The following is a 26,394-nucleotide window of genomic DNA, read 5'->3' as shown; positions in this document are numbered from 1 at the left end:
AAATTCATTGTACATGCAACATTTAAATGAATAATTAACCTAAAGAAAGCTGACAATTTATTAATTTCGCAAATCTTGCCATTGTTTCAGCTCGCTCAGAATCGGTGTTGCTACAAAATGAGCCTAAATAATAAATCATAACTCAATGACTTACAGTATGTTCATTTTCTTTTTTTTTAAATTTGTTTCAATTCATGCTATTAATGCTGCAGCAAATGTCTCATGGCATACAAGTATTTTGCAGAGCTACTGTATTGTTTCAAAAGACTAACGGCAAACGAGTCGCCTTTGAGTGCATCACTTTTAACAAATCATTTGCATGTGGAAAAATTACAGAGTTTATACAGAGCAAAATGTCAGAAATTCTAAAGCACTCCGTTAGCTTTTATTTTTTGATGTTTCCAACTGCTACCGCATCAAAAGTCAAATCTCAGAGACAGTGACCTTCTGAAAATGTTATCTTTTCCCACTGTGCATTGAGCTTTGAAAGTGTTTGAGTTGGCTACACATTTTAATGTGCCTGTTTTCTATGAGCCTGGTAAAAGTGTGCATGTCTTTGTGAGATTAGAGAGGTCATTTTATACTTATTCAAGCAGAAATGGAAACGTGGGGGTCGATCACCCTCTCTGCTGTCCTGCCCTTTCAGAAAATATTACTAAACGATTTTAGAATTTAAGTGGGTGGCTTGCTTCAATTTCATTGTATCTTTAGTAAAGCAAACTTACACACAAAATGATACAAAGGAGATTCAGTTGCTAAGATTGTTTACATTATTATTCCATCCGGCACAAAAAAACTAAGTGACAGAGAACAATGTTGGCCCTAGTTTGAATCCGTGCTTCTGTGTGCTTGTTACCTCTCTGTTCAGGTGATAGAGGCTCCTTTGGCAGCTCCGACAGAAAAACTGCTGCATCATCCAGAGCTTTGACCACACTTGGCTCCTTAGTTCTCAAGTCTTTCCTGAAAACCTGGGGAGATGGAAGTTCATTTCATGTTCAAAAGTCAGGGAGCTGCAAAAAATGATTTGATTTGATCTTGAAACATCACTTGATGATTACATAACATTCTCACCATATTTATATGAATGCATTATTTTATTTTCGTGTCCGGACATTTAAATGACCCATCCCTCATGGGATTACACAGACACATTAATTACAGCAAAATATAACACTTCCAGCTACAAATAATAATAATGATAATAAGCAGCAACAAATAATAATAATAATAATAATAATAATAATAATAATAATAATAATAATAATAATAATAATAATAATAATAATAAATAAAATTAAAATTAAAACAAAATAAAATAAAATATCCCACACTAGAAAATGAACAAAAAATTAAAAAAAAATACACCCACAGAAATACCGACCCACACCCACATAACTCCACTTAAGTGTAATTAACTGCAATTATAAATTTGGAAAATGGTTGCCGAGGCCTGGCCAGCATCGACCATGTGCACATACCAAAAAACAGCCTGCACTGTAAAACCTGATAAGTTAGTTGAACTCAAACGATTTGAGGAAACCAATTGCCTAAAGCCATTTAAGTTTATTAACTCAAACAATTCAAGTGTAAAAAAAATATTCATTTAGGTTCAAGTAAATCAAATATTTATTGTTAAGGTAACTCGGTTAAATAAATGTGATAGTACCATTTCATTCATTAAACTGAATTTAAAACTAATACGTATTATACACTCATATGTCGTATTTCCTTCAGACTTTTTAAAAAAAAATTTAAAAAGTGTTGATTGTATTAATTTGTATCAAGCCAGACTAACATAATTGAATCTTAAGTTACTCAGTTTTATTCCTCTAAATTAAATCATCACATTCTAGTGGTCACAACTTCTAGCTACTCAATTCATTTTAGGAAACCGATTGCCATTTTAGTTATCATAACTTAAATAACAACTCAACTCTAAGTTGCTTTAACACAGACATCTTACACCAGCTTCAAACATTTATTTAACACTCGTTTAAAAACACACATCAGCCTGGAATAATGTGTTACGTTTCATTTTCCTTGTGTTGCACACATTGTGAGTCCTGTCGGTGTCGCCACAACTGTGTTTATTCCTCAATGCTCCTGCAGTGTTTCCCTACTGCTTTGTTTGAATCAATATTGTTGGATTGTGTTGAATGCACCCCGGAGCTCCCGGGGCAGGTGTTTCAGGCATGTCCAACTGGGACGAGGCCCAAGGGTGGACATCCATCTATCAGCTTATCCTTGTTGGTTAGAAGGGACAGCTGGGGAAACAGCTTCAGCAGAGATCCCCAGACCCCACTGACGTCGGTCCCTGAAGGCAAAGCCCAGCCACCTTTGAAGAAACCTCATTTCAGTAGCTTGTATTTGCAATCTGTCAGAAAGTGCCAGGTCATGTTCCCTCCTCTCCACTGGGAGGAGGCACCCAGTGGGGGCTCGGGGTGTCTGTATTGGTACCTCCCACCCTGGAAATAGAGGCCTGAAGATTATTTTCCTGCTCTTTGTCTCCAAGCACTCACACCTGGACTGAGTGTTGTCAGTAGGAATGGGCGATATTTTACCGTTCACGATAAACCTTACCCACGGTAAGAATTTGTCATCTCGCGGTAAAAACGATAAATTCCCGTTGATGAGGTTTTTGTGTAAATCTGATTTAAGGAAGGAAGGAAGGAAGGAAGGAAGGAAGGAAGGAAGGAAGGAAGGAAGGAAGGAAGGAAGGAAATGAGCCAGAAAGAAAGAAAGAAAGAAAGAAAGAAAGAAAGAAATGAGCCTTAAAAAAAGAAAGAGAGAAAGAAAGAAAGAAATGAGCCTTAAAGAAAGAAAGAAATGAGCCTTAAAGAAAGAAAGAAAGAAAGAAAGAAAGAAAGAAAGAAAGAAAGAAAGAAAGAAAGAAAGAAAGAAAGAAAGAAAGAAAGAAAGAAAGAAAGAAAGAAAGAAAGAAAGAAAGAAAGAAAGAAAGAAAGAAAGAAAGAAAGAAAGAAAGAAAGAAAGAAAGAAAGAAAGAAAGAAAGAAAGAAAGAAAGAAAGAAATGAGCCTGAGAGAAAGAAAGAAAAAGGATAAATTCCCGTTGATACGTGTTTGTGTAACAAACATGGCGGATCTGAGTCATTCCAGTTTTGCAGTACAGGTGTAACTCATTTCATTGGTTTTTATCAATTCAATTTAATTGGTGTAGTTTAGTAGTATTTAGTATCTTTTAGAGCAGTGTTTTGGGGGCTCCAAAGACTGAATGTGGTGATAGATTTATAGTTACAAAGGTGGAGTTAAATTGATATTTTTTTTTAATCGTCATTTTTATCGTTATCGGGATAAATGCCAGAAATTATCGTGATACATTTTTTAGTCCATACCGCCCATCCCCATTTGTCAGGTGTTTGCCATGTGTCTTTTGGTTTGACCTCCAATGTAAGTAGTTTCTTTATATTGTTTTAGTTAAAGTGTCTCTGACATGAATGGATAGATTTGATCCAATTAGTTAAATGGCATTGAGAATCATGTGTTTGGTTATTGGAGAGATTTGTGGTCATTTAATCTGTATTCAACATGCTTAAGACTGAATTCATTATTTGTCAAGAGAGAGAACCATGGCAATCATCCTGAAAACTTCACAGAATCAACATTCACCTTGTGAATTTAAATAAATTGGATGATTGATTCATTGATTGCAATCCTGTTTCCTGGTGTGATTTTTGTTGCTCCAGTCAGAACATTCATTCACTACACAATCAGTAGCTTGTAGTAATCTCCTTTCAGTGCACGGGAGCAGTGACTGTTCTCTGAGGACCTCCTACATGACACGCTCCTCACGCTGTCCCTAACGGATAGTCAAGCCATCCTTGGAAAGGGAAACCAATTTCAGCAGCTTGTACTTGTAATTTCATTCTTCTGGTCACTACCCAGAGTGAGCGTGGTCTTTCAACTCCCCATTCATGGGTATCAGTCACGTGACATCAGAGTGCATGATGTTACAGCCTAAAACAGCTCACCTTACCACTGACGTAAAGCACCGGTATTCAAGGAAAACTGATACATTAGGATTTTGATCGATATTTGCTGTCAAGCGAACTGCTGACTCCTGTAAAGTTTAGTAAAACACAGCCGTATTTGACATTTGCAGGTATTTACTTTGACCTCATCCACAGTTTATCTCCATACACCGGGGACGCCTTAAAGGCTTTAAAAAGCACCGAAGCCTAGAGCTTTTCTACCTCAGGATGGGTTAATGATCCCAAAATGTATAATCTTAATGCAAATATGATGTTGTTGTTCACAGGAAGGGAAGGTAGCAGTCTGTCAAACAAGCGATATTAACTTTAGATCAGGGGTCGGCAACCCGCGGCTCTAGCCGCATGCAGCTTTTTAGCACTGCCCTAGCTCCTGGAGCTTTTTCAAAAATGTTTGACCTTTTTTTTTTCCTTTTTTTCTTTTTTCGTTTTTTTCTATTTTTATTTTTTCTCTTTTTTTCTTCCTTTTTCCTTTCCATTTTAATCTTGACTTTTCAACTTTTTTCTCGAAATTTTGATTTTTTTCTCAACATTTCGACTTTTTTGTCGACATTTCGACTTTTTTCTCAACATTTCATCTTTTTTCTCGAGATTGTACTTCAACATTTATCTCGACATTTCAAATTTTTTCTCGACATTTTGACTTTTTTCTTGACATTTCGACTTTCTTCTCAAAGTGCATAATGAAAAAATAAATCTTCCCCCAGTTATAACTAATATAGAAACATGCAGCATGTGTTGTCTTCATTCTAAGGCTGATACAAGACTTTTCATTTTTTGCGGCTCCAGACATATTTTTTTTTTGTGTTTTTGGTCCAATATGGCTCCAATATGCCCCCCCCCGTTATCCACAGTCCAACTGTGTTATCTATCGATGAAATCTCCATGAATGCCCCAAGGCATTCATGGAGATTTCTTGAGATTTTAAAGAAGTCTTTTTCTCTGCAGCACTTCCAACTTTTTGACTACTAACTTTTTTTCCTATGTATTTACTCTCAATTCATACTGCAACAATGGCATGAGAATAAATGCATATTCAGCTGAATAACAAGAAGCCCTGCAGTCAAAGCCTGTTGCTTCCCTCCTCCTCTGCCCCTGTGTGTGAGTGTGTTGTGTTTTCATGGGCACTTCACCCAGAGACAACTACAATGAATTGTTTCATCACAGCTCTGTATGTTTTCTCAGGATTAAACTTTGCTTGCAGGAAGTTCATAAACAGGTAGGTAACACTCAGACCGAGAGCAAGAACTCTAGCAGTCATGGAACTACCGTAGGTTTTTGCCAGATTGTAACAGTAAATGTCTTTGTGCCACAGCCCTCGAACCCACTGTCTTCCTACCTCTTGTCAGCATTCCTCTCTGTCTGTCTGCTCAAATTCCTCTGTGATCAACCCTCAGCTGAAACTTTCTGAGTTGTAACTACATCAGTGTTTGAATCCTTCAACGCTGCTGTATGCTTTGGGATCAAGTAATATTGAGCTATTGTGACAAAACTACAGTATCTTCATACTACGGAAGAGTATTAGGGCCAGGCAGGAGAAAAATAAAAATATTTTAGAGGAAGATTTTTTTTCATTATGCACTTCGAGAAAAAAGTCAAGATTTTGTGAATAAAGTTGAACAACAAGGTTCAGAATACAAAAATTGGCTTTATGATATTGATTTGAAACACATATCACATATATGCAGTTGCATAACGTACAGAAACGTATCCTTAAGGTTACACTCCAAGGATGTAAGTTAGTTAGTTAATTACGGCTGCTGTTGCATAGCTGTCAGTCGCTCTCCTAACTGGATTTGATGGGCCAGAGGAGACATTTATTCATGAAATTGTATTTCAACATTAATCTCAACATTTCGACTTTATTCACGAAATTGTATTTCAACATTAATCTCGACTTTTCGTATTTTTTCTCGACATTTCGACTTTTTTCTCGAAGAGCACAATAAAAAAAAATCTTCCCCTCTCAAATACTTTTCCTCCTGCCTGGCCCTAATACTCTTCCGTATCATACAGACCTTTACAATGGTAAATATTGGTAATATTCTATAAATAATATTAATATAACATCATATTATTTTTCAAAAGAAATGTTGCAAAAACAATTTTTGCTTGTTGTGTGTTTGTTCTTACTCTGTGTGTGTCAATTTGCGTCTGCACTGCAGGGACGTCGCCCCCTACAGGCATCTCCTGGTGTAACTGTTGACCTTTGATTCTCAGCCAGTTCAGCAGCTCCTGCAGGGACATGTGGAGCCTCTTCCACGGGGCCATATCCGAGTCCAGCTGGGACCTAGAACACAAACCAAGCATTTGTTTATGGAAGAGTATTAGGGCCAGACAGGAGAAAAATAAAAATAATATTCTAGAGGAGGAAGATTTTTTTTTCATTATGCACTTCGAGAAAAAAGTCGAAATGTCGAGAAAAAAGTTGAAATGTCGAGAATAATGTTGAAATGTCGAGATTAATGTTGAAATGTCGAGAATAATGTTGAAGCACTATTTCGAGAAAAAAGTCGAAATGTTGAGACGATATTGATTTGAAACAGGTATCACACATATCCAGTTGCATAACTTCAGAAACGTACCCTTAATGTTACATTCCAAGGATGTAAGTTAGTTAGTTAGTTAGTTGCTGCTGCATAGCTGTCAGTCGCTCTCCTAACTGGATTTGATGGGCCAGAGGAGACATTTCAACTTTATTCACAAATTGTATTTCAACGTTATTCTCGAAAATTCAACTTTATTCACGAAATTTCGACTTTATTCTTAAAATTGTATTTCAACATTATTCTCGACATTTCGACTCTTTTCTCGAAATTGTATTTCAACATTAATCTTGACATTTCGACTTTTTTCCCAAAATTGTATTTCAACATTATTCTCGACATTTCGACTTTTTTCTCGAAGTGCACAATTAAAAAAAAATCTTCCCCTCTCAAATATTTTTTCTGCTGCCTGGCCGTAATACTCTTCTGTATTTGTTTCTTCTCTTCTGTTATATAAAACCAACTCAAAGCATTTTTACTCATTAGCATTTGTCAGATCTTCAGCATTCATTCACCTCATGGTGAGCGTGTTGTTGTGCAGGTCGTTCCAGCGCTGGTGCATGTTGTCCAGACGTTTCTGCAGCAGAACACTGTCTTCTGAGTCTCCTTGCGAGGCCAGAATCCTTTGTCCATTTTCATCCAGGGAGTGATACAACTCTGTGTGGTTGTCAATCTCTGCTTGAAGGTCCTGTTTAACAACCACATCCATTAAATACATATCAGTGGAATTTAACACAAGCACAGAAAATTATTTTAGGTTGCATTGGATTTTCTTGGTCATCTCTCAAGAATGCACATTTGTTAATACTTAACTGGAGTGTTCTTTTAGTGAGATTTGAGAGAGTTATTCTCTAAAAGTACCAACCACAATTATTAATCAATAAAACTGTCCTGATAAATCTGGACGTGGAATCTTGTTGAGCAGTGAAATTTGCCGACTGTGAGAGGAAGTTCTAAAGTTTGTCATAGACCAGAGTCAGAATAACAACAAGTCCTTTAAACAGCTGATGTCACCCATTAGAGATCCAGGTCACGATCAGAGAACAGAAGTAAACTGAAGTTCTGAGCCGATTGGAAGTTTCAGGTCTCTTTTTTTCTTCTTTTCTCTTCTGTGCATGTTTGCAGATGTTTTGCGGAGCTTCAGGAGCTGCATGCTGACCTGCAGTCCCATCCTCTGATCATCCCACTGCTGCTTCCACCTGTCTCTGTGGATGTCTGGTAGATGCCTGCTGTAATTCTGACCTGCAGCTGTTAAGTTAGCTCTTAACCTTAAACAAAAACAAAATCATTGCATTTACTTCCCTATTAACCAGACGTGTAATACAACTACACTGGAAGTCCACCATGTCGGGAAGAGCCCTTCCACAGCCCGTTGGCTTTAGGATGTCATGGAGAAGATAAAATATACTATGAGAGGCTCAAGGAAGAAATTCTATTACATATGGCAGCCCTTTATAAACCATTTCAACGAGTTAGTGCAGCTTCCTACTGATTGAACCCATGAAGTACTTGTTTTCCAGTATGTACACGTCCTCTCATGCTAGCTGAATTGTTTTCTTGGTCCTTGAATTTGCCTTCCTGTTGAGCATTACCAGCCGTGAGGTCCATCCCCAGCCAGGATTAGGTGCTACAAACTTAGATGAAAGCTGTGTGTGTGTGTGTGTGTGTGTGTGTGTGTGTGTGTGTGTGTGTGTGTGTGTGTGTGTGTGTGTGTGTGTGTGTGTGTATTTTATTTTATTTCTTTTGGGGTAATATTACAGTATTACAGTTACAGTTAATATTACATTTTTTATTTTTTATTTATACTACGTTATTATTGTAATATGTTACCATTATATATATATATATATATATATATATATATATATATATATATATATATATATATATATATATATATATATATATATATATATATATATATATATATATATATATATATATATTACTTTGTTTGGGGTTATAAAAAAGAAAAAATATATTTGTATTGTACTCTACTGTGAATGCTGTACAGATTTATTTTTGAATAAACAAATCTTTAAAAAAAAAAAGAGAACAGGTGCAGGCCAGGCAGGCTTGGCTAGGTGGGTCTTTGCTATCATGGTGCTGGGTTAGGGAGAAGACAGTGCAGGCAGTGGGATATAAAAGGAGTCATTAACTGGCCCCTGAGAGAAATCCCCATTCAAAATAAAGCAGGGAAGCAGGAAATAAAGCATAATGAAGATCAATAGTGACACAGCAAGACACATCTTATTGAAGGTTGTCGCTGTAGCAGTGGGGTGGATGTTTTTCTTAAAGATGAAAAATCAACATTGACAGCTGAATATGTTACTTAGTATAATACAGATAACCAACACTGGGTAATTACATTTCTAACATTACAAAGTTTTTCATGGATGGTTATAAGGAATAAAATGTTACAAAGAAATGAACTAGGTTAGCTCCAACCTGAACACGGTAGACCTTCCTGCGCAGCATCTTCCCACCTTTTTTGAAGAATACCAAAACTAAACATCAAGACGGACCAATGTTATCATCATTCCCTCCTTCCTTCAAAATTAGATTCCAACTTAGCTGCGTAAAACTGTCTTCTCCCTAAACATGCGTGAAACTGTGGAAACTATTTGAAAAAGGGTGGGAGGAGCGTCAGCAGGATGAAAAGACTGTTACCAGTGGACAGAGGGCCTGAGAAAGAAATGGGAGGAGCAGAAATATACAGTAGATAAAAGAAAAAAGGCAAAGAGAACTTGAAAGTGTGCATAAAACAATTGGACATAGCAGAAAGGTCTCAGTGCTGCATGTAGTCATGCCTATTGTAATGAGAAAGCAATGCCAGTGTTTGAAGACTTGAAGGCATGAATTAATTCCAGAATGCTACATGCCAGTTTACTAGTGACTGGATATAAGTACACGCATTCATGTACACACCATTCTCCCCAAAAATGTGTGTGGGTGCAGTGGTGAGAATTAGAATATGTTCTCTCCCAGAACAGAGCCTACTATTCAACACTGACAATACAGCGGGGGAAATTTTGCGCTGCTTTGCCAAGCAGCACGGACCAATGGAGTCTCTTCAGACTGGCATGCCAGGAGAGAGAGATTTACACCCGTCATTTGTGGAAGCCATGACAAATCTGGTAGGTTGATCAATTCCAGAGGTGTCAAAAGTATTCACATTCATTACTCAGGTAGAAGTATAAATACTAGAGTTTAAAAATACTCCTGTAGAAGTTGAAGTATCAACTCAAGTTTTTTACTCAAGTAAAAGTATAAAACTACTGGTTTTAAAACTACTTAAAGTATGAAAGTAAAAGTAATGTAAGGGGGGGAAAAGCCATTAAGGACAAAATTCATTGAAAATGAATGCGTCTTAGTATAATGCAAATATATTAAAGAAGCATATATGTGTACTATTGAGCATTAACATGTGTTTCAGAGAGCAGGAGATATGATGACTAGTTCCCTATAAGTATTGTAATGGTGCAAAAAGTCAAACTTCAGAGGCATGTTATCATTTATCCTAACCTTTATTGGAATGTACATCCAAGTTTAGTTGCAGGAATCTGAGGGAACGGATGTAAGAACAAAACTGGACAAGAACATCTGAAACAACCACAACCAAATTCACTCAATCCGGATGGAGAAATTTAACTGGATAGTTTTTATTAAAGGCCAAAATGAAATAGAGTAACGAGGCTGTTTTTAAAATGTAAGGAGTAAAAAGTACAGATAATTGCGTGAAAATGTAAGGAGTAAAAGTAAAAAGTGGTCTGAAAAATAATTACTCCAGTGAAGTATAGATAACCAAAATTTCTACTTAAGTAAGGTAACAAAGTATTTGTACTTTGTTACTTGACACTTCTGATCATTTCTGGTTCGACCCCCCGTCCCTACAGACAGGATGCATGTGTGTCATATGTGTTATGTGGTTATTGCATGTGCTGTAAAGGGAAGGACTGATTTCCTGACAGGACGGTCAGATGAATATCTATTTGGCATTTTGATAACTGCCGCTAAAAAAGCGAGACGTTGGTTGCTCCCTGAGGCCCCCACACTAAAAGGAGTGGATACACTTAGTTAATGATATATATATGATGGAAAAGATTACATTTTGTCTCTGTCTCCAGAAAGATTTGTTTGTAAAATTGTGGACGAAATGGGTTGTATATGTGAAGCCTTTGCACCCAAATTTTGTGGAGGTGTTGGAGTTTTTCTCCTCCTTCCCCCTCATATTCTTGAATGATCTGAAGACAGACACCAATATTATCGTATCATTATCCTTTTATTATCATCTCGTTCACCCTCTCCACCCAACTGAGGATCATGTTATTTTTCTTTCTTTATGTTTATACTCTGTCTCTCCCAGACTGAGTTCTTTGTAGTTGTTGTTTTTTTTTTCTTTTTTCCTTTTCTTATCTCTTAATATGTTTACTTAAAATGAAAAAATGGGATGGTGGATAAGAATATTACTGCTTTTACTTTGTGATATGTACTGCCACACCTAAATAAAGAATTTAAAAAAAACAGATGAGGAACTGTTTGGCCTATTTCAGCACGTCCCTAGTGAAAGTGTTATTCTTATTATTATTAACAAAGTAGTTCATTGTTGTAACAACACGATAAATAACCTTTCAGTGACATCTTCATATGTTTGACTTGAGAGTCCCTCGCTGCAGATGGACATTGTTTGTGAAACAGCAACATACAGTGTCGTTGTGAGGATGACGTGTTTGTTCTACCTTCCACTGAGCAAGCAGCTTTCTGGCATTTTCAGGCTGTTCCTGCAGTCTTTCCTTGTTGGTAGCGTTTATTAAAACATTGCAGGTGGTCTCGGCTTCAGTCAGCCAGTTGAGAAACTTCTCCAGATCCAGGTAGAAGTGCTGCAGCAGCTTCAGGGCGGCTTCCACTGCTGCCTCTCTGTCTGAAACACTAGGAAACAAGTCAACATAAACAACGGGATAATGAGTCACACAAAACTTTTATGTCATCCAATTATGAGGTTTGTTTTGTATATATATTATTTTTGGTTGCCTTTTCTTTTAACTTGACCCTGATATTTACGGAAGAGTATTAGGGCCAGGCAGGAGAAAAATAAAAATAATATTTTAGAGGAGGAAGATTATTTTTTCATTATGCACTTCGGGAAAAAAGCCGAAAATTCGAGAAAAATGTTGAAGTACAATTTCGAGAAAAACGTCAAAATGTTGAGAAAAAAGTCGAAATGTCGATAATAATGTTGAAGTACAATTTCGAGAAAAAAGTCAAAATGTTGAGAAAAAAGTCAAAATTTCATGAATAAAGTTCAAATGTTGAGAAAAAAGGCGAAATTTCGACTTTATTCTTGAAATTGTATTTCAACATTAATCTCGACATTTCGACATTTCGACTTTTATCCCGAAGTGGACAATAAAAAAAAATCTTCCCCTCTCAAATATTTTTTCTTCTGCATGGCCCTAATACTCTTCCGTCGATATTACTGTCTGGTCTTGTGGTTCTTTCTTTCTTGTTCCAGTGGTTGATGTGATTTGTTTTAGTTAGTTCATTAACAGGACTGCACAAAACACTATGGGACGAATTTGCAGAAAAACATCCCCCCAGGTGGGTTCAGGGTTAGCTTTGCACAGTAATAGGAGATTCATTTCAGGTTTTGGGAACCTGGACTGATTTGCTTGACCACGTTTACATGAACATTAGATTCAGAGCCACTTGTTCAGCTGACTGAAGCTGTTTTCAAGACCTTCGGAAGGGTTTATTTCACCAAAGGTGCTTTCACCGGAGCCATACAGTGTTACATCATGTTCTATATTGGAAATGGAACAGTAGATAAATATATCTGTTTTTCAAACTCAAACCCCCCAGAGGACTAGCCAGGTTTGCTTTCTCCTCCAGGCCCATGACTGCCTGCTGATGGAAGGAACTGTTTGTGATGTGACATGTTCAGAGCACAAATACAACAAGAAAAGTCAAAGAACCTGTATTGTCTTTGGTATTATTTTAAAGGGGACGTTTTAAGCATTCATTCAAGCTAAGAGGTGAATCTTTCTGACCAACATAGAGGTCACTGCAGCTCTTTAAACTATAAACAACACACATTTTTACACAGTTTTCGCCTACAGGTAAATGATATACTATGGTTTTAGCCCCTGTGTCACCTAGGAACAACAGAGACACAAAATAAAAAAAACTGGAATTCTCACATACTCATCTATGGACATGGATCTTTTCAAAAATCATAAGTAAGTTTTGTCACCTTGAGTGGTACTGACAAGTGAAATTTTGGGCTTTGGCCCCTGGACTATGTGTTAAGGAATAGATCTGGAGATGCACACATATTGTGTCGTCATTAATTATCTTAGATCTTTCCTGAGTTAACATCTCAAGTAAGAAACAATCAACAGAAATATATGTCTGAAAGTGTGACATGTTTAGTTGTCTTTCCCTGCAGCTGGCTCCACAGATAAGGTTCAACATCTGCACCTATGACGTAAAAAACACCTCCTTTTTCAGTATAAATACGACTGGATCAATGACCACCGTGTGCATTTCTCTCCTACTGTATGTGGTTTGAGAAAAGTGTACCGCCGGCCGGAAAATATTGTGTATGATATAATAAAGCTTGTATTAACATTTGATTCTGTTCACTGGTTTTCTTATGGTGCACCAGACAAACAAACACGCAGAATCGTTCACCGTATAATGGACAGTAGCTGCCCGCCGTATTGTGGCATAATGTGTGTATATGTCCCCATGCTCTGTGGCTCTCCTCTTTTGGATGCCCTTTCTTGCTTGAATAGGGATTCCCCTGATGGCTCCAGATATTTGGCTTGTTTGATAACCACTGGCAATGGCTCCTGGACACGTCCTTATAATATACAGCAGCTATGTACAGGACTATTTGCATCTCGAACATTTCATTCAAATCTTTTTCTTCTTCTCTTCTTAATTTGTAGCTGATGCTCAACAGCAAGATCACACAAAACACTCTCTTCTGTCATACTCCCATCCATCAATACTACCATACTACTGTCCTACTACAACATTCATAAAAATGGTGTTGAAGTGATGTCTAAAAATCTTGGTTCCTGGTTATCTGCTGTCCACTTCCACTCACCTGGTCTCACTGTTGCGTGTGCAGAATGAAAAATGAATATAATGTGTAATTACCGTTTGTTGATGTGGGTCCATGTGGCCACCATGCTGTCGTTGACTTGGCTGACTTTGTGCGTGTCGTCGTTTGCATACAGTGTCAGCAACTTGTTGGCTAGCGCGTTGCTTTCAACCACCTGTCCCTGCCATTGATTTAACTTTTTCATGAAGAGCTGGAGAGGCAGAGAAGACCAAACTGTAACTGACTGATTAAAACAGAAATACTTTATAATTAATTCTGCTGTTTAAATGTCTGTAGAGATATTTCATTCCTCAATGATGATATTTTTCAGACATTACATGCAGAGTGTAAAAACTGTGTGTATACAGTATACACAGTATGGGTAGTTACCAGAGGTGTCAAAAGTATTCACATTCATTACTCAGGTAGAAGTATAGGTACTAGAGTTTAAAAATACTCCTGCAGAAGTTGAAGTATCAACTCAAGTTTTTTACTCTGGTAAAAGTATAAAAGTACTGGTTTCAAAACTACTTAAAGTGTAAAAGTAATGTAAGGGGGAAAAAGCCATTAAGGACAAAAGCCATTGAAAATGAATGCATCTTAGTATAATGCAAATATATTAAAGAAGCATATATGTGTACTATTGAGCATTAACATGTGTTTCAGAGAGCAGCAGATATGATGACTAGTTGCCTATAAGTATTGTAATGGTGCAAAAAGTCAAACTTTAGAGGCATGTTATCATTTATCCTAACCTTTATTGGAATGTACATCCAAGTTTAGTTGCAGGAATCTGAGGGAACGGATGTAAGAACAAAACTGGACAAGAACATCTGAAACAACCACAACCAAATTCACTCTATCCGGATGGAGCAATTTAACTGGATAGTTTTTTTTTAAAGGCCAAAATGAAATAGAGTAACGAGGCTGTTTTTAAAAGGTAAGGAGTAAAAAGTACAGATAATTGCGTGAAAATGTAAGGAGTAAAAGTAAAAAGTCGTCTGAAAAATAATTACTCCAGTGAAGTATAGATAACCAAAATTTCTACTTAAGTAAGGTAACGAAGTATTTGTACTTCGTTACTTGACACCTCTGGTAGTTACAAACCTCATCTGAACAGTAGTTTCTCTGAGAATGCAAGAATTTTCATTCATTTATGGAATGAATGAATGGATGTCCAGCCTACCTTCAGATCAGTGTGTTGTTGCTTCAAAGTATCCACCGAGTAAGTGATCTCCTGCCATGATTCTAGCCTTTCACTGGCCTGTTTGGTGAGATGATCCATCTCCCTCTTGGAATCGAGCCAGTTTCTGGAGTCCTGCAGCATGTTGAGAAGTTGTTTCATCCTATCAGAGAGTTTTATCTGAGACTCTTCCCAGTGAGTCTGAAGCCTGTCAACTACAATGAAAGAGAGACGGATATGTTTTTTTTGTTTTAGTTTTATGTTGTGCAACATACAACGAGATGGTAAAATTTGACAACAAAAATGTTTATGCTTAAAGCAAAACAGGAGTCCTCAACCACGAACCTATCAATACTTATTCCCCAATTTCAATCAATGTGAACCAAAAGTGAATTGTACTTTCAAAGTTTCCTTTCCATGCTCCAACTCTCCACTGAATGTTATTAAGCACATTTTGATAGTCACTGAATCCCATTAAAACATTTAAGTTATCTGTTTGGTACGGTTTTAATTTCCTATTCTGTCTGTGGCTCTCAACTTAATAAGTCACATGGTTTCAAAATAAAGAATTATAAACATATAATTAGGTTCAATGGTTAGGTAAGGACCAGGGACTTGTTCCACCCCTTTTTCCAGAGATGTTCCTGAACTGACATGATAACAGCATTTGAGCTTAAGGAGCCACAATTGTTGGCTGTTGTTTCAACTACAGCCTGACTGGTCCAAGCTTCTGTACCTCAGTCACTCAAACCAGGGAAAATAGGTTTATTAGGAATCTATACACGGTACATTCTCAGCTACTGTACATCACAATGTATTGTGTACAGTGTGTGGGGTGGTAAACTCTGGCATGTCTAATCATAAGAAAGAAATAAGATATCAGTCCATGAAACAGCGTCGTTGACGTTCGAAAGCCTTACGCTTAGTCTCCTGAGCTGGAAATCAGAGAAGCCAGTTTTATTAGTGGTAGTGTACCGGCCCCCTGCTGGTGCTTATCTAGAGTTTCTGCCTGAATTTTCAGATTTCCTATATGGTTTATTGATCAGTACAGATAAAGGCATCATAGTGGGTGACTTTAACATTCATATGGATGTTGACAGTGATAATCTTAAATTAGCTTTCAATTCTCTGCTAGAATCGATGGGTATCTCACAAAAAGTAAACAAACCAACGCACTGTTTTAATCATATAAATCCTGCAATGCAGAGGGCCCTGAGGAACAGGGCTGAAAAGCGCACCTCTGCATGAACGCGGTGTAGACAGGCAAGACACACATCTAGCCACATTGCACAGTAATATATGCAGAGGTCAATAAGAGAACTTGTAAATCACAGAACTTTTACAGAACCTTTTTGTGCATATCACAAACACATTCTACAAACCCAACGGTGATTAAGGGGTTACGATTTGGGCTTGTTTCAAAGCCACGGACCTGAGACACCTTGCAGTTATTGAGCCATATTCTAGATTCAGACTTGAAGCAGTTTTGGCCAAAATGCACTCCAGAAAATCAAGATAATGGTCATAAAAGCAAAGCAACACAGCACTGCAGGTGGTATTTTTCCCTTAAGGAGCAGTCACATGTAGAGCCGGTACTTTAATGATAAATGCACAAAGAAAGTTAGAAATATTCCAATATAAGCATATGGTAAAAATAATCACAACAATTCTTTTGGCGAATGGTCTGAAAGGAAAAAGTACTTAATGATTTGTTCATTAATTATTCAGTGAGGAATTGGAGGTGTCCTGCCATGAGCCTGGCCTGCTTATGCTTTTACCTTTATGTTCTAAAAGTAGTCCTTCAAGCATTGACTAATACTCACAGACTTTAGTTTGAGTCTTTTAATGGCCCGCTAAATTCTATTTGCACAAATTTCTTAATAAAAAATAAGAACCAAATCATAGCCACAGTGAATCTCAACTCAAACTCAGATTTAATGCATCACCAGTATAAAGACGAGTGTCTCCCTGCTCTAATATAGGATGATGCAACACGACGTGCGTGAGGGACTTACTTCGTTCAGTTATAGCATTGCGTGTCTCCTGGTTGCTGGTTTTGTTCTTCAGGTTCTGTGCTGCTGTGAGTTGTTTCTCCAGGAGGGGATGACGCCGGTCGAACTCCAGCAGGCTCGCCTGAAGACACACAAATACTCTGCATGTGTACACTTTAGGAGTTAAATACATTAAATTATTCAGATAAAAAGCGATGACCAAGAAAAAAGGTTTGCAAAAAAGAAAGGTGTGCTCGAATATTGTCACAGAAAAAATTTGAAACCGAAAAAAGCAAATATAGTTATTAACTGAACATTAACTGATGAAAACCAGACATTGCCTCAGAATTGTGGTTAAAATGAAACCAATTAAACTGTTGTGTTGCACATCAGAATCAGAATAAGAATCAGTTTTATTGGCAAAGTCATTAACATATAAACAATTAAAAAAAAAAGGTGAAAGGTGCAGCAGTATGAGGTAGACATGGTTAATGAAAGGTGCATTGTTACAGCATATGGTGATCAACTTTGGTGATCATCAAACCTGCAGTAAAAACTGATCAGCTGGTCTGCCAGCCTGAGGCTGCCTGCAGGGCGTGGAGCTGTTCTTCTGAACCTGGTGATGTTCTGCAGACCTCTCCACACAGAAGAGGGATCAGGGTGGGCAAAGAGGCGACTCTGCAGTCTTTCCTCTTTGCTTTCCTGATCTCCTTTGTCAGCGTGTTCTTGGCATGCTAGAACAGGGCTCGATCACTGCTTCTGTAGGCCTCTTCCTTGGCAGCTTTCTGAGGTTCGATGTGAACCAGGGCTTGTTGTTGTTGTATGTGCAGAAGGTCTTAGTCTGCACAAAAAGTCCTCACAAAAACTGATGTAGGATGTCACAGTTTCCGTGAGTTCATGCAGGTCTGAGGCTGCAGCTTCCAAAAACACTGCAGTCCGAGCAGTCAAAGCAGGCCTGAAGCTTCAGCTTTGACTCTTCTGTCCACTTCTTCACAGTCCTCACTACAGGCTTAGAGGTTTTTAGTTTCTGCCTGTAGGTCGGGATCAGATGAAGCAGACAGTGGTCAGAGTGTCCTAGAGCTGCGCAGGGAACAGAGCGGTATGCGTCCTTGATTACAGTGTAACAGTGGTCTAGAGTCCCTGGTGGGGCATATAACATGCTGCCTGTATTTAGGAAGTTCATAGGTGAGGTTTGCTCTGTTGAAATCCCCCAGAACAATGAACAGTGAGTTTTTTCTCCAAGTCCGTTATCTGGTCGGCCTGCAGCTGAGTGGCTTCAGTTACACAAGCATGCGGCGGGATGCGACCAGAACAAAGGAGGAAAACTAAAAAGGTCTGCACTTAACAAAAAGTGTCTCTAAGTGAGGGCTGCAAGAGTCTTTTAGCACTGTGACATCCGTACACCAACCGTTGTTTATGTAGAAGCAGATTCCACCTCCCTTTGTCTTGCCTGAAAGTTCCTTTCTGCGATCCGGTCGGAGGAGCTGAAATCCCGGCAGCTGCACAGCGCTGTCCGGGACGAGATCACTGAGCCATGTTTCAGTGAAACAAACGGCGGCAGATCTGCTAAAGTCCGGGTTTTTTGTGATGAGTAGCAGCAGCTCATCTATCTTGTTTGCCAGGGAGCGGACAATCCCCAGGTGTATGGAGGGTAGCGGAGTACGAAAGCCTCTCTCCCGCTCGCTTGCTTCATCTGCATCTCCTGCAGAACAGGTAGAGAGCCGCTCCTGCTCCGACCAGAATCTCTTTAAAACTGTCCGGTTCCGTGAAAACGGGGTAAAAGGTTCCGGGAAAAGACTTCCCATTGTTAAACAGTTGTTCTCTGCTGAAGGTGACCCGTGGGGCGCAGCAGAGAACAGGAAATACACACAAAATGCTAAAAAGTAGCAGAGAGCGAAACACCATGTCGAGCGTCCAAGGCGCCATCATGATGTCACAGTACAAAAAACTACCTTTAACCATTTAAATGGGCAGACTGATGGCACGATTGAAGACGCCTTTGATGCTAATTTCAAACCTTTTCTAGATTGTCCCTAAATTGACTAAATTGTCCAGTTTCATTAGTTCCTTTTAAAAATTATTCTGTTGAACCCCAAGTCAAAAGCAATGTCTGATTTCCATTAGTCAATGTTATTTAGCTGATTATTGGGCGTTTGATTTCTTTAATAGAAGGGTACCAACAGATCTGTAATTGTGTGAACATTTGGAAATAAAAACATGACATATCTTACAGTCTTACTGTCATTACATAAAAGCAAAAGTGTTTTTTTTGTTTATATGTGTTTATATGTTGTTTTCGTCCCATTTCCACGCCATGTGTGATTGTGATTAGTACATACAGCCACTGTCTTGTTTGATGGCACAACTTTGAAACTTTAAAAAGAAAAATCAATCGCTTTTTCCTTTTAAAGTCTTTAAGTCGCCCAACTAGATTATGAAAATGTGTGAATTTAGTTTCTTGCCTCAGTACATTTAGAATAGAGCTCAGGATCCTGACCTTGAGTTGGCTGATATTTTCTTCAATGTCATCCAGGTCTGCCACAACCACCTGCTTGTTTTGCACCATATTGTCCAGCATGGTGAGCCAGTCGGTGAGCTCAGCCCAAGACTTGTTGAACGAAGCCAGCGCTGCAGATTCAGGCTGGGAACTTCCTACCAAACTTTCCTCTGGGAAGCACAGAAAACATTCATGATCATGTAGCAATAACAACAAACACATTAAAGCAGAGTACTGCAACAAGACTGTAAAAACTAATATATAAAAGATCATGTTCAAGAAATGAATGGTAAAGAAGTACAAATGACTCATAACAGACTGTCTGTAGTTGTACTTGAATTCTGGAAACTGAAAGTGTTACTGGTGCTAACGCTAATGCTCAAAGTGGCATCTACATTCCATCTGATTTATCCAGTCCTCATTAAAAACTAAGAAAAATTTAAGGAATTGTGATCTCATTAAGAGATTTTCTGGATAAAGACAATGGGTGATTGGTCTTAGAACATGTATCGACAAATATCAGATAATAATGGTTTAAATAAACTAGAAAATGTTGGGGATTGATGTTTCTTTCCCCAGTTGAGCTGTTAGCGCTCCTTCTTTCTCCAAGTTCATAAAAAGGTAGTGAGCTTTCTTTGCTCAGACCATCAGCTCCACGTTGCCTCTTCTCTGCACATCCAGCCTCACCTCGTTTGAGCAAATTAAGTTGTGGGGTGGGGGTAACACTCCAGGAAAAACTAAGAAATTCTGAGTTTCTGACTTCAAGAAGTTAGAATCTTGAAGTCACAATGCACAGACGTACGGAAGAGTATCAGGGCCATGCAGTAGAAAAAATATTTGAGAGGGGAAGATTTTTTTTCATTGTGCACTTCGAGAAAAAAGTCAAAATGTCGAGAATAATGTTGAAGTACAATTTCGAGAAAAAAGTCGAAATGTCGAGAAAAAAGTCAAAATTTCGACTTTATTCTTGAAATTGTATTTCAACATTTACTTTCTCGAAGTGCATAATGAAAAAAAAATCTTCCTCCTCTAAAATATTATTTGAACTTTTCTCCTGCCTGGCCCTAATACTCTTCCGTACAGACATGTATTTGTTTGAATACAATTCTTTTTTTTCTGTGTGTCTGTGTGTGTTCAAAACAAAGATCTTCCAGATCCACTACAAAAGTTTATGGGAATAAACAGACACAGACTGACTTGTCCGGTAAACGAGTCTTACGGGCTCTTTTGGACACGAGCAGAGCAGTCCTCTCTTTATGCTGCCGCAGAAGCTCCAGAATCACCATCCAGTCTTCCCTCAGCCTGGTACACTTCACCTGTCATCCAGTCACACATACAGCCAGGGTGGGAGAGAGTAAGTTATCTGGTACAGACACAAATGATTTATCTTTGTTAAATATCTATTTAATGTAAGAAAGCTACTTTTTCAAGTCTGTTACTGTTTTGCTATTTTCTTGTTTTGCTTTTTTTGTTTTGCTGTTTTTTTTAGTGAAAAAGTTTTTTAGTTTAGTTTATTGGTCCTTTCAATTTCCACAACACAAATAACCCAAAGTACAGGTGTAAATTGTCAGTGTAATAAAAAAAAATATATATATATTTTGTGATATATATATATATATACAATTTTAACTAAAAACCAAGGACCAAAAGGTGTAGACTGAAGCCTAAGCTTATGACGCCTACCCTTTTCACAAAAATAAAATCTTAGCTTTTAAAAACTAGTGCATTTAGGATTTAGAGAATGATATAAAATACATAGGTTGCCCGAGTATAAACAAAAGAAATGTACACAAACGTACAGTTACTTACTAAATATCATTCCATACAGTATATAAGCACATACACATACCTACACATATACATACATACATACATACACACACACACGCATACTGTAAATACACACACACACACACACACACACACACACACACACACACACACACACACACACACACACACACACACACACACACATATATGTATATATACATACATATATACATACGTACATACATACACATTCACACACATACATACACATGTCCATAGGTACATGCCTATGTGTATTATACCTTTGTTTTATATGTATTAATCATTTTGTATTTATAGGTGCTTTTGAATTGTAATAATGTGCTACACATTTTCATTTCTGTATCTAAGCTGTTCCACATTGTGTACATGTACATTGTGGTGAATTGAAAGAGAGACAGATGTTTATTTCTTCATCTGTCATCACCCTTCATTGTCACAAGGACAATATTTTAGCAACTGAAAAAAAGTTTGGTTCAGTATGGGTGTAATAAAAGTATACTATAATACTACAACAACGTATTAAGAGGCATTTCAGGGGAAAAATGTCTGGGCAACATTGGTTCCTTCACCTTCTCCACGTGGCCTGGAGGAATGTTCTCGTACAGCTGATCGGCTCGCTGCAACACAAACTCCACCTCTGGCTGTTTCACTTGTACCTCCTCGATGAGCTGTGGTGGTAAACAAAGACAGCTTTTTAAGAGTATGCGTGCCAAAATCAGTCTGCAGTTTAGATTTGGATGTAACAGATTGAAGGTATATATTGGAAGTGGTTGTATTTAAATTAATAAAAAGAGAGAACATTTTGAAAAATAGAAAAAAGTGTGCATGCTTGTTTGTGCATGCATGTTTGTGTGTAGTGCATATTTGTGCGTGCGTGCATGTTTGTGCGTGCATGCATATTTGTGCGTGCATGTTTCCCACTGTGGCCGGTGGCTCCTCAGGTGATTGCTCCAGCTTGGCTCTGGTACTTGATGCCCAGACGGACAGGCCGTCCAGCTGACCCTGGATCTTCAGTAAATCCTTCAGTAGACTCTCAATCTCTAGTTTACGCTCAGGCAGAGCCTTGGACACCTACAAGAAGACACCCTTTTATTGGTCACTAGAAACATTTATGACCCATTTGAAAACAATTCATTCCTCAACAATGCTGCAGTTGAATGGATTCGGATTTTTGTGCATAATGAACTAGATTTTTATGGATGCCATTGAGATAATAGAGAGCAATACGATATATTCACATGGCTGGATATCCAGATCACACTAACTCACTATTCTTACAGTCTAAAGTACTAAAACTCATGGATCTACTGGTATTTCAATCTGCACAAGTAATGTTTAAAGCAAAAAATCATTCGCTACCGGATAACATTCAGAAATTATTCATTGGGAGGGAAGGGTTTGAATTTGGAGTTAAAAGAATGTACAAACATAAAACAATTTAAGAAGAAATATAAAGAAATGGTTTATTTCTGGTATAAAAGTGAAGACTGTGTTTAAAGATCACCAGCTGTGTGTGTTCTGCTATTTTGTCATGTTGTGTTTGTATGTTTATATACTTAGATATACGTATTATATTTATATCATAGTTATATTATATTTATGATAGAGCTTACATCGTATTAAACAGGTTATTTTTGTAATAATTATATATATTTATACAAATTAGTGTATAGTATAAAAAATAAATACAGACATATAGTTTATGTTTAGTTGTGGAAAAGGGGGAGGGATTAAATACGTTTATACTTCCTCCCACTCCTTTTCGAACATGTAACTTGAAATATGTGTTTTGATGTTGTTTTTTTTCTTTATGTGGTGGAATGCCCACCTGTATTTGTTTTCTTGTCTTCTTTCTTGTTTTTTTTACATGTTCGAAATAAAAGAAATAAACTAAGCTAAAAACTAAGATTTTTACTAGATAGAAACGTATTTATCAGTTGCTTTGCGTCTCGTTGCTTGACATCTTTACCCAGCTGTGAGGATACAAAAACCGCGCAAGTCTAAACAGATAAAGGTCATGGAGCAAAGACCCCTGACAGCAGGATGCTAAACTCTGATAAACACACACTTTAATATCACAGTTAGACTGTGAAATACAACTGAAATAGAAATAACAATCCAAAATGACACTGCAGCACATATTTGTTTTTAAATGCATATTGCTGAATTTGGTAATACATTATAAAGGATGGTTGATTTGTTAAACCAATCTCATACACTTTGTTGCTCTAAGCCATCTTAATCGGATATTTGATTTGTCAAATTGAGCATCAAATGAGCGTCAGATGAGCGCTGTTGCTCATCTAGTCTACATCGCTGACATACATTCCTTATATAGAGGCCGTGGATCTAGTGTTCACCTCTAGAGGGCAGAGTAGGATCAAGGAGGAATTAGGCAGAAGAGGGGATGGCACATTAATGATATAGTATGGGTATATTATACATTTCCTGAATCCTTATGGTCCTGTTAGTATTCCAATTTTTGTATTTTGTGTCTCTGTTGTTCCTAGATGACACAGGGCTAAAAGATAGTATATCATTTAGGCGAAAATTGTGTAAAAAGGTGTGTTGTTTATAGTTTAAAGAGCTGCAGTGACCTCTATGTTGGTCAGAAAGATTCAAATCTTAGCTTGAATGAATGCTTAAGAGGTCCCCTTTAAAATGATACCAAAGACAATATTGTGAAACATTGACAGATATCCTGTACATGAGTCTAAACCAGGATATGCAGCAGCATCTAAAATCTAATTTTCTGAAGGGGGTGGGTAACTTCATGAGCTGATAACTATGATCCAGCTGCCACACAGGAAGGATTATCATACCAAAATATCATCTACAGACATGGATCTTTTCAAAAATCATAAGTAAGTTTTGTCACCTTGAGTGGTACTGACAAGTGAAATGTTATTTTTTTTTTATTATTGTGCACTTTGAGAAAAAAGTAAAAATGTCGAGATTAATGTTGAAATACAATTTCGAGAAAAAAGTCAAAATTTCGACTCTTCCATACAAGTCCGCTTGACAGTAAAACTCGGTTTGAGCCGTTTCTTTCTCTGTGCATAGAATGAAACAAATAAACCAATTATGGACAAGTTTTTCTTGTTTTCCTGTATGAATTATTGCATTGCCTCAACTGTTAGGAGAACATGTATATTTACAACATCAAGCCCCTTGTATTTCTAAAAAGCTGGTATTCTGTTAGTTTGAACATCTGTAAAGCAGCTCACCTGAGGCCAGCGAGTGTTTATGATCTTGATGTCTTTGTGTTTGTCGGTAGGAAGGGTTATCTGTTTCTGTCTGGAGTTCAAGTCCTCCACCGCTACCGTCTTTGCAGGAATATCCTCCACGAATGCCTGACACATTCACACAGATGCATTTAGAGAGTAAAGCTGGAATTCAAAATCACACCACTGTTGCTGAAAGTGGAACAGACTTCTTTCAGTATAAATAAGAACATTAAACAATAGATGGTCACACACACACAAGTATCCAATAAAGCAGAACAGCATCTTACTGGGAATCGATTAACCACCATTTCATGGATTTATTCAAAACACATGCATTCAAGCATTTACAAATATGTTTTGAAAGCTGAAGATAATGCTAATAAATACATGGTGGTCATTTACATGATGAAAGCAGTCAGAGTGAACTGTGCTGATCCGAATAGTGAACACATGAACAAGCTGAAGCCTCACAAATACTGTAACTTCACCTCAGTTTACTCTTCTGTTGTATGTGACTACGTTTACATGCTGTCAAAATACGGGTTAAGGTCAATATTCCGGTTGCTGAAACATTGGGAATAATCTGTTTCCATGCGTGAGCAAACAGGGTTATCCCTGTATACATGGTAATGAATCATTTGGGATATCTGGATCAAACCAGCGACGCACGGAGAACGTCATGACGCAATTCCCGTCATTTCCGCTTCTTCTTCCCGTATCCAAATCCAAAACAACAACAATAACCAGCGTCTTTTTGACGTTTTCCAGTCAAGCGTCTTCCAGCGGAGCTTGATCTGGTCTGGCGTTCGTACAAATCCTGCTTCGCGCAACTTTTCGCGCACCTTCTTGTGAATCTCGCTATCCCGGTACTTTCTACCGTCTACAAATGCCAAAATGTTCATATCTTTCATTACATTTATGAAGTGATTAGTCTCCTCCTGGTCTTGCGTGACTCAAAAGACCAGGATTCCTTGCGAAAAGAACATGCGCAGAAAACAAATTCCTGTTCCTTTTGATGGGGAAACCCCGTTAGGCGTATACGTGACCAAATATTCAGGTTAGAAAAGGAGGAACCCAGGGGTCATTTTGGGGTTTTTAAAAACCAGAATATGAGCAAATTCCGGTTATTCAAAGGGGTTATTGGTGTTTAGATGGCTGTGCGCAACCGGGTTATTGCTAATATTCCGGTTAGAAAAGGTTATTGACTGCATGTAAACGTAGTGACTGACTGGGCCCCGACAATGACATTCTACCTCACTAAGACTGGGCTCTGCTCCCCATAATAACTCTTGGTCCTGAAATGGTCGGTAAATATCCCAGGAAAGGTCCCAATGAATGCGGTAACGAAAGCAAAAAACATGGACATATGCGAAGCTTGGAAGATTAAAAAAAACAAGGGTTTGGTTTTGGGTGTGCAGTGGTACCTGGACTTTCTCCAGCGTGTCTCTGATGTGCTGCGGCTCTGAGGGCTGGAGAGGGATGGCCAGGACCCGGTCAGCCCCGTCCAGCCAGCCCAGCATCGAGCTCATGTCCTCCTGCAGCTCTGCAGCTGCCATGTGTCCCTCAGCAGACCTTCAAGCAAAGAAAAAAGGGCAGAAAAGAGCACAGAACAAGAAAGTTAACATGTGTATTTTTTCTTTGCTAAATCCATATGCCCCCCCCCCTTCATGTATCTGCCAAGTTTTTTTTACAAACATTAGGGTACAGCCCTGTGAAAAGGAAAGTATACTGCTTCCTAAGTTGAAGGTTACCTCATTGGCCTGAATATAAGACGGCCCTGATTATAAGACGACCCTCTCTTTTTCAAGATTCAAGTTTTAAAAAGACTTTTTTAACAGCAAATTCAATTTTTATACAGAAAATAATTACAGTACATCTGAAACAAATGATTATAACAATATATTAGAGAGAAAAAGCATGTTATTTTGCCTCATTCAAGTCATCATCTTGATGTTTGCATCATAACTTCTCCTCAGCTGCCGGTTAACCTGGCCGATCTTCGGCCCACTCCAGATTGTCGTT

At 38.0% G+C, this 26,394-nt stretch overlaps 1 protein-coding gene across 3 annotated transcripts in view; it reads right to left on the bottom strand.

The window, feature by feature from the left end:
• The window catches only part of dmd (dystrophin), a 361,679-nt gene that overhangs the window by 81,212 nt on the left and 254,073 nt on the right, over window positions 1–26,394 (bottom strand). For all 3 annotated transcript variants that reach the window (XM_061715918.1, XM_061715919.1, XM_061715920.1), the window contains 13 exons: window positions 25,797–25,944; window positions 24,373–24,498; window positions 22,067–22,216; window positions 21,715–21,813; window positions 20,550–20,646; window positions 19,331–19,500; window positions 16,858–16,975; window positions 14,846–15,057; window positions 13,716–13,870; window positions 11,291–11,480; window positions 7,067–7,239; window positions 6,139–6,295; window positions 857–968 (listed from right to left, as the gene is read on the bottom strand). In XM_061715918.1, the coding sequence (XP_061571902.1) occupies window positions 857–968; window positions 6,139–6,295; window positions 7,067–7,239; window positions 11,291–11,480; window positions 13,716–13,870; window positions 14,846–15,057; window positions 16,858–16,975; window positions 19,331–19,500; window positions 20,550–20,646; window positions 21,715–21,813; window positions 22,067–22,216; window positions 24,373–24,498; window positions 25,797–25,944 (1,907 nt within the window). The remainder of the gene's footprint in view (window positions 1–856; window positions 969–6,138; window positions 6,296–7,066; window positions 7,240–11,290; window positions 11,481–13,715; window positions 13,871–14,845; window positions 15,058–16,857; window positions 16,976–19,330; window positions 19,501–20,549; window positions 20,647–21,714; window positions 21,814–22,066; window positions 22,217–24,372; window positions 24,499–25,796; window positions 25,945–26,394) is intronic.

The sequence above is a fragment of the Cololabis saira genome, chromosome 24, assembly GCF_033807715.1.
Source record: "Cololabis saira isolate AMF1-May2022 chromosome 24, fColSai1.1, whole genome shotgun sequence".
NCBI lineage: Eukaryota > Metazoa > Chordata > Actinopteri > Beloniformes > Belonidae > Cololabis > Cololabis saira.
The sequence above is the reverse complement of the archived record's forward strand: the minus strand, read 5'-3'. Positions and strand labels throughout refer to the sequence as shown.